The sequence below is a fragment of the Glossina fuscipes genome, unplaced genomic scaffold (genome assembly GCF_014805625.2).
Source record: "Glossina fuscipes isolate IAEA_lab_2018 unplaced genomic scaffold, Yale_Gfus_2 59, whole genome shotgun sequence".
NCBI lineage: Eukaryota > Metazoa > Arthropoda > Insecta > Diptera > Glossinidae > Glossina > Glossina fuscipes.
This window is the reverse complement of record NW_023998431.1, coordinates 83,622-94,922: the sequence shown is the minus strand read 5'-3', so window position 1 is coordinate 94,922 and position 11,301 is coordinate 83,622. Positions and strand designations below refer to the sequence as shown.

Here is an 11,301-nt window from a genome sequence, read left to right as displayed (position 1 = left end):
TTACCTATGTCGTATTTAAACTAGCTTTTATCCTTAAAAAGTCGTTACGTTTCGAAAGTGAATTATTGTCAATTTATTATCGGTTGCCAGGCTTATGCATGTTTGCGATGGCTTAGGGATTCATTTGCAATTTGGTCCTGTACCGGTTGTAAGTGTGTGCTCCTATGCTGATAGTGTACATGCTTTTTTTTCTCTTTTTCTTTTTTTTTCTTCTTATTTGTTTTATTATGCTTATACTCAATTTTATTGTTAATTAATATTAGTTTTGCATTAAGAGCCTATTGAACTCGACTGTTACTTGTTTAGTTGAGTTTCTAGTATAAGTGGAATAAAATAAAATAAATAAAATAAAAAGTCTCCAAGCCCTTTTACTTGATACCCACCCATACGGACGGTATATTTAAGAAAAAATTTATCCACCATGTCGTTACGTCCATCACAATTAATTGAGAAATGACACACTTAGCTTGTCGCATTCTACTTTCCGCGTACATTTATTTGGTATACGTATCGCTGGTATTAGTCCTTAAATGCGTATTGCTGCCAATTATCTGTATCTTAGTCTCATTTCATTTTCAAAAAAAAATTTAAAGAGAAAAAAATTAAAAATAATGTGGCTACATAAAAAAAAAAAAAATGAGGTTTTAAAAATACGATCACAATTACATCGCCATGGTATGCAGTTAAGCGTTAAGAGAAATATTATGCCACCAGGTCGTGGTGGCCAGGTCGTGGCGGCCATAATACTTGTTTTAGAATTACAACATTTTTAGGCAGATAATATATCTTCGTTTGAGGAAAGTGAAAAAAATTGAAAATTTCCTCCCTTGTTTACGCACAAATTGTAAAGTTTTTTTGCAAAATATATTAAATTTGGAAAATTTCAAACTTCTGTATTTGATAAGGTGTGAATAGTGAGCCAAAAACCGCGATCAGTTTATGCTTCTCTGCGGGCTTATGCTCTTGACCAGTTTGGCCTTGGCCCATTTTCAATATTACTCGGCGTCCCAAAAATTCCAACGTTTCTACCAAATTTGTAGTCGATATCTTCATTTTTGCGACTTAGGGGAGTGAGTGCGAACAACATACACCACACAGAGGGACAGATATGGGATAAGGATATATGTACTTTATATGTACGGTCTCGAAAGCATCGTTTTGGTTGTTGGCAAACATTATAACAAAATGAGTATAACCCTGCCATTCGTGTTGGTGGTGGTGGTGGGTATAAAAATGAACATAAACGTCTAGTTTGTGAATTTAATTAAAATGCACAACACTGGATTTTAATATGCAAATTTAAGGGAACTTAAGTAAAAGTGAAATATTTGTTTTATTTTTAAAATTATTTAATATAAATAGAAAAATTAAATGATTTTTATATAACTTTCAGAGTTCAATTTCATGGCGCTCTGAAGTTACGCCAACAAATTAGAAGAAATTCTAAATTGTTATTTAAAAGACGGCATTAATTAAGCAACTGATAGCAATATTAGAACAACGTTACAATGTTTTCTTTCATTGATTAAAGGAGAACGATCGTTTTACGAAACTAGGAAGAACAGCCAGCGACAGTAGCAGCAGTAGCAGCAGCATCATCATCACCACCAGCAGTAGTAGTAGTAGTAATAGTAGTAACAACAACAACAACAACAACAACAACAACAATAGCGACAGCAGCAACTAACAACAAAACACAAAGAAAAAACAAAAAAAAAAAAAACAAAAACAAAAAAAAAAGAACACATGTAAACAAACAAAAAAAGTGAAAATGCTCCCACCTTCTGTCAAAGATGACACTCACACTATAAAAAGCGCAAGAACAATTTATCGAAAGAAGAAAAACAAAAAAAAAAACAAAAAAGAAAAAAAGCAAAAAAACCAAACAAAGGAAAACACAATTAATGTAACATTAATGTGACAAAAACTAGTAATTAACAGAAACAAAAGAAGGAATCCATTGTAAAAAGGAGAAATAAAAAAAAAGGAAAACAAGCAACGACTAAGTAAAGCAGAAAATCAGTTGTAACGTTTCTTTCTATATGCATACATAGATATTTTGTAAATAATTAATCCACATGGCAACGAGATGTTAACAAAATCAAACGACAAACAGAAAGCGCTACAAATTTGTAAGACAAACAAAATAAAAAGAAAAAAAAAAAGAAGATAAACAAATAAGCAAAAGAAAACTTCAACAATAACAACAAAGCAAACAACTAACAGTTCCGCCCATCACTACATCAACGATTTTGCAAAGAGAAGGAGAACTTAACCGAAATTAAACACAAACAAGCAGAAAATCATATTCATATATAAATATAAATACAATACGACAAACAACAGCAACAAATAACAACAACAACAAAATTATAATCCGAGCATAAACAGAAATACATGAGTATATGTAATGAAAAGAACTATCACCATAACTCTCACTTATACCAATCAACCACCATATTTTATGACATAAGTCACCATAAACCACCTTTTTGCCCAACCAAATGAAAACAAGAAAAAAAAGAAAAAAAGAAAATAGAAAGAAAACAAAAAAAAAGGAAAAGAACAACAACAACAAACAACACAAACAGCTCCTTGGCTTTTACAGATTTATCAGTTCATCATATATCTCCTTAATAATAAAGTTATTATATATTAGTTCGGGCACTAAGTGTCACCTTAACACACGCCTTGTTCACATCCAATAATGGCTGAGTTAGTGTTGTATGCAGCCTCTAATTTAAATCAAAACTAAAAAAAAACAACAACAACAACAACAACAAAAAAAAACACAAAGCAAATTATTTAATAATTTTTTGAATTGTAAATTTGAAAAAAAGCAGAAGAAAAAACAAAAATTTTCCTTCTTCTCGCATCATACCCATCACTAGTGGGGTGCCCTTGGAAATAATGCGCGACTTGTACTAGCGCTGCCCCTTAAATTATATTTCACTCCTTACCTTTTACCTATTTAACAATTAAGAAAAAGAGTCTGTGCGAAGGTACTTACGCCCGCGTATATATATATATATATATATATATATTTATGTACATATACATAAACATGTACATATACATATATATACATATATATGTAAATAAATATTTATGAACAATGATGCACTGTAAGCGAGAAATGTCGCTTATATAAGGTATATGGTGCGTTTATGTTCGGTTTTTTTTGTGGTTAGAAAATGCGTATCGCATCGAAAGGAATAAGTTGTAATCTTAAGAAACCGCAGACTGATGCAAGTGCTACGGATGGATTAATATTACCATTCCAAGAGCTTTCAATCGGTTTTAAAACGTGTGATGATGTTTACCTTAATCTTTTCTCCATTTTAATCATTTTAGTATCAAAGCGTAATTGATTTATATTGTTCAGTGACAGTATCAGTTCAGTATCAGTATTAGGAGTTTCATTTGATTTTGAAAGGTTATAACATAACGATAACGATAACGATGCCCCACACACTTTCCCTGATCCCATCAAACGAAGCATCTCATTTCCTTACAGAAACGCTTTAGACATTTGGCATATATCTGCGCTTAAAATTTCAAAACCGAAATTCCCTTGCATCTCTAATCATTATTTTCTTTTACCACTTTCGAAACGAACGTTTCCTTTCTAATGAGAGAGACACAAGAAAAACTTTACCTTTAGCAAAAATTACGGATAACTTTATTTAAACTTTCAATGAATTTGATAAATGAGATTTTTTAACTTAATTTCCTGGATGAGAATGCGCATTGTTAATCGGGTTACGCGTGAACGTCGGTCTATTTTTTTATTTCTTAATTGTTGTCCTTTTATTTATTTTATTTTAATGTATATATACTTTGTTTTGTTAAATAATTTTATTCTGTTTTTTCTATTACACTGGAAATTTGTTTCGAAAAATAAAAAAAGAGATTTTTTAATTTCAAAAATAAATTATAAGCACCTACGTAATTTGACGGATTGGAGCACATTCATTTCAAGAGAAAAGACGGCTTCGAAATTTTCACTTTAACAGCATCGACTCGACATCGACTGTCGTATAGTACAAGCCGTCAATAAACTTTCGATTACTAATCAATTTTGGTCGGAGAGATCTAGTATAGTTTAGTGTGGTTTATATAAACGTTTCATGTGTGACTTAAACAATGAGTTAATAATTGCATATAATTAGAAAAAAAAAAAAAAAAAATTTTTAACTTTGTTTCCAAAGATAAACTAGTGATTAAGAATTACTTTGTATACTTACATTCTGTATGTGACTTATTTGCTTATCTTGATGTGAGGACAAACTTAATTTCGTCGTTACGCTTATTATTGTAGGTCATCGAAAGTCTCATAGCTTATAACGACTCGTCGCGAAATAGCAACAATAAAATGAAATTTTTGCATAATAGTCGATAATAGGTTCTCTTCAATGCAAAACTAAGAATACATTTACTTCATGAATGATTCCATCGAACGCATTTGTTTTTTATCGCAAATTGAAAACCGATTAGTGGTTTTAGTCGGAATCGGTTATAATGTGTGCGAAAATTAAAATATTTGAAATTCATTACAAATATTCTTAATTAAGATTTTGAAGGGTATCAGTGACGTATCAACAAATTGTTCTAGTTGTGGCTGTGATATTTGAAAAGTGAAAAAACCGATTCGTCTTAAGCGAAGCGGTAGATATTCATCATTCAAGAGAACAATATATATATCTACATGGTTCCGACTTGACCTATGGTTAATTTTTCACTCTACTATAGTTTTGAAATTAGTTTTCAAAATATGTTGAAGTTTATCTAAATAGATACAGTTTTCTAATCAATGAAGTAAAGTGGAATATGTAAAATTTCAAATTCAATCTTTTTTCTTATTGATTACAGTTCACGCTATATTGGGCCGAAACGCATTACTGAATACCTTATACCACTAACTAACTGTAAAGTGGATTCGCCTAACGACTTTTCAAAATGAGACATTATGTAGAAAGTGGTCGAGAAATTGGGTCCGATTCAGACGCGTTATTGTCTAGGCCACAGCATGTCTGTGCAACCGAATTCATCAAAATGTCTTCAAGATTACACCAGGTTTGTTGAATACAAGAAAGCGAAGTGAATCAACGAACAGACAAGGTCAAATCGATTCAGGACGTAATTCCGAGCCGATCGGTGTATTAATATTCAGTTCCTTCTCTGCGCTCGAGGCAAAGGTGGTATAGAGTATAAAAACCACTTAAGACTAATTTATACACTTATCCATTACATAAGAGAACGAGAGTAACGAAATTGCAAGACATTTCTTTCGGTTGTTCATGATATCCTTGTGCCGAATTTCGATAATGATGAATTTTCTAAGCATTTTAGGGTATTCGGAAAGTCATTTTTTTGTTTCCTAATAGATGATTTAATTACATTTTTTCGACGCCAACTTCATAGTTAAGCCGAATTTGACAGATAACGTAGAAAGGATTGTTTATGGGAAAAGTTTGTTTACTCTGAGCCCCATTAAGTATCACAATGTTTTGATCATAAACGGCGAAAGATTTCCAACGATGGGACTAATTGTTAGTTTGAAATTAACATCAAATAAAAAATTGCTTCAAACGCGGGTTTTATACAAAAATGTGTTAATAAAATTTCAATATTTATTTTTCGAAAACAAAAATTTACTTTTCGTGTTTAAAACGAAAATTAAGTAAGAATATTCTAGTTTTATTCCCATCATCATTTCCCTCTAAAAAGACTCAAGAAAGGAGGAGAACGAATTTTGCATACTCTATAATATTGCGCGCGTGGCCGCGTGTGATCTTTTCCATTTTTGTACAGGTGCGGCCAGACCACACCCATAGAATATAAATGCAAATTTTTATAGTTGTATCTGTTGTGGCTTACAAAGTAAGAATTTGGTGCTAATCTAGAATATATATACTTTACGGGATGTCTGAAGCTTTCTTCAGGATATTGCAAAAAAAAAAAATATTTTAATAAAACGAATATACTCCTCATGCTTCGGTGGTGCGTATAATAACCCATCACAAGTACGGTACGTGTGATTGACGGTGCTGTGTGTGCTGATTTGATTCATTTAGAGAAATCTTCGCTCATGTCGAAAATAAACAGAAGTTAGAATGTCATATCGACAGAAAGAGGGACAGAAGAACATGCCTTTGCAAACATTTAGGAAAAATTAACAAAATTTCGATATTTTATAATATCGCGTGAATGGGTTGTACACTATCACCTGTATGTGCGCAAAATTTTTATTTTCCTATTCAACTTTATGAGTGACGAGCAAAATACCAACTCATTAACGAAAGATAGAATGTGATGGGTACAAAAGATCGACAAATTTAGATAGTTAATAGAAACTACCGTAGCAGCTAATTCGATTAAAACATATACAAAAATCGGTTTCAACAGAGTAGATTTTCAAAGTTTTTGAGAGTTTTTCAACTAACACTAAAATAAAAGTCCAAATTTTAGAAAGACTTTTTAAAAAACATAAAACAAAACAAGTAAGATAATTATATACGGTCGTGACTGAATCTTTTACACCCATCGCTGTAATCGTAAAAAAAGGAAAATAACAAAATTTTCATACTCTATAAGGGATGAGGGATATATTCATTTTGCCACACCGCTTGCAACGCCCAGGAGAAAGCTTCAGGGATCTCATCAGGTTTATACATTCTGGATCAGCATCGAATTCTGAATCGGTTTGAACATGTTGGTCTGTCCGGCCCATGTGTGTCGTAAACATTCTTCTGGCCGGAAAAATTAAGCTATTGATTTTAAATTTGATACAAAGATTGGAAGTTCGTGCAAGCAGGTTGGTACTAAAAATAGGTCAAACGCCTACAGTATTACGTAATTTGAGAACAACTCTGTTTTTTAAAAAGTATAAAACATTGGTTTTTTACTCATTATTCACGAACTACCGCAAATATATCAACACAAATTGAAACTTAATTTTACAAACGATACTGTAGCGGACGTACAAAAATAAAAAAAAATTAACCAAGCCCAAAATTATAGCATACCGATTTTTAATTTTTTTTTTTTTTTTCAATGAGCTAATAACGCCCATAAAGTACAGACATTTTTGCCCAGTTATAGATTCGGAATGCACTGTCCATCTGTGTGTCTGTCCAACTTTATAATATCTGTGCAAACATTCTTCCTTCGCAAAAATGAAGATATCGCCTACAAATTTGCAAAGGACTTTGAAAATGGCTCATACATAGATCTATACAAATGAAGCTGCGGACACCTAAGCTTTCCCTGTCTTTTGCTCGTTGCCCACATTCAATTCCACAAAATTATTATACATATATATGTATATATCAGAAATCAGTCACGCCCACCCAATATTACGGTGTATACAAATTTATATTTTTCTTTTTTTTTCATTTTTTTATAACATAACGGCAATGAGTATAAAAGATTCGGTCGCAACCGAATATAATTTTCTTCTGTTTTCAGGATAAAAGTGGAAATTTATATTGTGGGAGTTTGTATTGTTTGTGTTGTACTTTATGAGTAACAATGAAAAAAGCAAAGGTATCCGCACTTTTTGTTACATAGGCATGTGGGCGTTGTATGCGTGTTCTTTAAAAAATTGTGAGTCATTTTTTTGGGTCAATTCTTCTTTTGCAAGTGTGTAAGCGATATCTTCATTTTTCCGAACGGGAGAATGTTTACCATAGATATTGCAGAGTTGCATGGATAGATAGATGAACGGACGGACTTGCTTAGTTGCAGTCCGAACTTGAAACGCTTTAAAAATTTATACGCTTTACAGGGTTTTTAAAGCTTGGTTCTTCCGTAGGCGTGGCCGATTTTTTCCATTTTTCTACGGATACCGCAGCATCGTCCGCACAATATACGTTCAAATTTTTTATAGATTTATGTGCTGTAGTTTATGAGTAATGAGCAAAAAACCGATTTTGTATTCCTTTCAAAAATCAGAGGTGCCCTACATTTGGTCCATTTTCAATATCGAACCTGCGCGCAAGAACTTCCAATATTTCTGCCAAAATTGAAGTCAATAGCTTCTGATCAAAAATATATGTATATAACTTACGGTCTCTGAAACCTCGATCTGGACGTTGCAAACGTTACGACAATATATCTCTCATCCTTCGATGATTGAGTTACTTCTGCGTACGACTTTCATTCTGTAGAGAATAACGAAAAAGGAAATTTCCTTTTTATTTATTTATTACATATTAAAATTATGAAGCAACGAACTAGTTAATGATTGAAATACTCACTGAGAACTAATCGCCACGTTGCCCTATACCTATAACTGTGTGAACACCGTTATATCGCCTAAACTACTGATCACAACAATTACTTATTAGATTCTATTATCTTAATCAGTTAATTGTGTCGACGTCCTTGCCTATATACTTTTTAAACACAGAATATGTGTAATATGAAATTAGGTTGTAATGAAATTACTTGACAAAATGATAAAAGTATTTTCTAATATACATTATTATGATAAACACAAATTCATAATTATGTATTCTAAAATTTTGTAAGGAAATTTGACAAGGACGGATGGACGGATCATGACGTATATATTTCTCATATACAGTTAAGTGGTTAAATTAAAAAAATTAAGCTCGGCGTATAAATACATTTTAGCGTGTACTCAAAACGGTACATATGTCAAGGAATAAGCTAACAGCATCATCGCTTGTTTTTTTTTTTAATTGTCGACCGGAGCTTCTGCAATTTCAATATCAGGTTTCAATAATTTCATTGCTATATAACATTATATATCCAGCGTTCCGTTATTTTTCGTAAACGTTTGTTCATTCAGCATTCATTGTAATCATAAGCAGTAATAAAGTTCACTTACGCTTTCGATATATGCTTCTTTACGATCCATACTTTACAATTTTCTGATTAATTTGTCATCTCTTATGCATTTAAATGCGTATCTATTTCCGTTGATGAATTTTAATCCTTAATGCATCCTTTGAAATTTTGCGATTGAATATATTTAAGTTCCAATCCACGTGCTTTCCGCGCTAATCTTGGTCTGTGAATTTTTTTGGCTTTTAAGGGAAAATGCAATCTTGTGTAATTTATTTATTTATTTATTTTTTTTTGCCATTCTTCATCACATCTTAAATGATTCTATAAATACTTAAGAAAGAATTGTTTCGAATCAGTCAAGTGACTTAAAAATTTTGAGTTTTTCAATGAATTTTTTATTTAAAATTTTAATCGTGTTTTACAAGTTAATTATACCCCTAAAGGATATCAATTTACAATCGATTGACTTCAAATTTAAATAGATGCCTCATAATAAATAGGACTTTTTATCGGAACTTTTAAGATTTTTTGAAATTATATTTGTTTGAGGTAAATTTTGAAAAATTTCAAATTAATATTTCTAAGAAATACTATATGCTTCCCTGAATAATATTTTTATATAGAATCACACTTGAAATCCTAAAGGTACGGCTAAGAAATTTTTCTGAAAAAAAAATTGTTTTTTTTTTTTTTTTGAGAGATATTACGCCATCACTTTGTGTCTAAACAAAACTTTGAAGACCATTTTTTAAATACCTGAGCTAACTGTGCAAACAAGTAGATATAAGGTAATTCGGGAAGTCATCCCATTTTTTCCCAACAGGGGACTTAATTTCTAATTTTTCGTCGTCAAATGCACACTTAAGCCGCATAATCATTATATGTTTTGACAGCCGATATGGATTGATTCTATGCAGTGGTTTTTCAGTTGATGTATGGGAAGTGAAAAGCAGCATATTTGACATATTTTAATTTTTTACTTTCGGAAAGGTAAACACGCTGTTCAAGCAAGAAAAAAATTATCCCAACGTGTATGAAGAACATGTATTGGCCGAATACTAGTGTCAGAACTGCTTTGCAAAATTTCGATCCGGCAAATCCGGAAGATATGCCACATTCGGAAAGGTTAGCTCAAGCTGATGAAGAGACAATAAAGGCATTAATTAATTGATAAAAACTGTAAAATAACAACTAGTGAGACCGCCGAGAGATTAAATTTATCGAATTCAACAGTTCATGATAAAATATTTATGCATTATGAGAAAATCGTCTTTTATTTTCATAAAAAAAAAAAAAAACAAATTTTATATCGGTTATTTATAACTTTTCTCCAAAAACGTCTACACTCGATTCAATATTAAACGCATTATATATTAGTTTTTGACTTTAATTCAATTCGGAGATTTTAAGTGCGATTGTTTTGCCGTTTAGAAGTCCTTAGATGATGCACAGTTGCCTTTAGTTAATGCCTCAACACCTATTATTTTGATAAGTTGCTTTGGTGAGACTTATCATCTTTTTCTTCCGAAAATTTGTTGATCCCAATGACTTTGTTAAGAGTTTCATTCGATATTTTAAATTTTCTTTTCACAAAAACTAAAATAAAGTCTAATAGAACAATACAAGATTATACGTAATATCCCCAGATCTTAATAGGATTTTTGCCTTAGCGTCTTTTTTTTTTTTTTTATTTAGAGATCATGTCTTAATTATGAATTGAAAGACATCTTTGCGAAGAAAAACGATTCCGGTAGAAGAACCATCGATCAAAGTCTTTGTTTTTTTAATATGGCCAATCACTCAGGGTATGTGTCTTTTTTGTGTGTCACGGTGATGAGAAGGGATGAGGAAAGATGGCCGCAGCTGAGTAGTATTTGTCTAATACAGATTTTTTGGAATAAATGCCGTTAGATATCCAACACACTTATAAAGGTTCTAAACTTTAACAAGTACTTTGAACGAAACTTGCACTTAAAGTGCGCTTAGTGTTTAATGTTTAGTAGTGTTGCTCTCAATACTTTGAATTAAGATTAAGATTTAGCCTATAAAAGAAATAAATCATAATCACATTTGGTTTTACTAGTGATGGGTAACATTTTTAAAATATTTTATTGAAAATTCAATTTTTTGTTTTATGTCTCATTTTATGTATTTATATTTATTTATTTATTTATTTTTGTTTTTATTTTGCTTTCAAATTAAATATGAATATTAAATGCTGTTGTAACAGAAACCACCAAACCCCAAACCGTTTTTCCCCTTCAAATTATTTACTAGAAAAATATGAAAATTAACAATTACTACAAACACAAAAATAATAAAACAAATATATACATAAATATATAGTTAATACATACATATTATGTGTAACTAATTTTTATCAGAATTAAAAACAAATTTTTACATTTATTATAAATAGAAAAAAAATAAAATAAAATTAAAATAAACCACTAAAGAGAAAAAGAGAAAAAAATCATAAAAAAT

The 11,301-nt window shown here is 31.1% G+C and overlaps 1 protein-coding gene across 5 annotated transcripts in view; it reads left to right on the top strand.

Annotated features, from left to right (window-relative positions):
- The window catches only part of LOC119637288 (homeobox protein 2), a 124,447-nt gene extending 122,807 nt beyond the window's left edge, over positions 1 to 1,640 (top strand). For all 5 annotated transcript variants that reach the window (XM_038033219.1, XM_038033221.1, XM_038033220.1 and 2 more), the window contains one exon: positions 1,394 to 1,640. In XM_038033219.1, coding sequence (XP_037889147.1) covers positions 1,394 to 1,435 — 42 coding nt within the window. In that variant the 3' untranslated portion in view covers positions 1,436 to 1,640. The remainder of the gene's footprint in view (positions 1 to 1,393) is intronic.
- Positions 1,641 to 11,301: the final 9,661 nt, after the last annotated feature.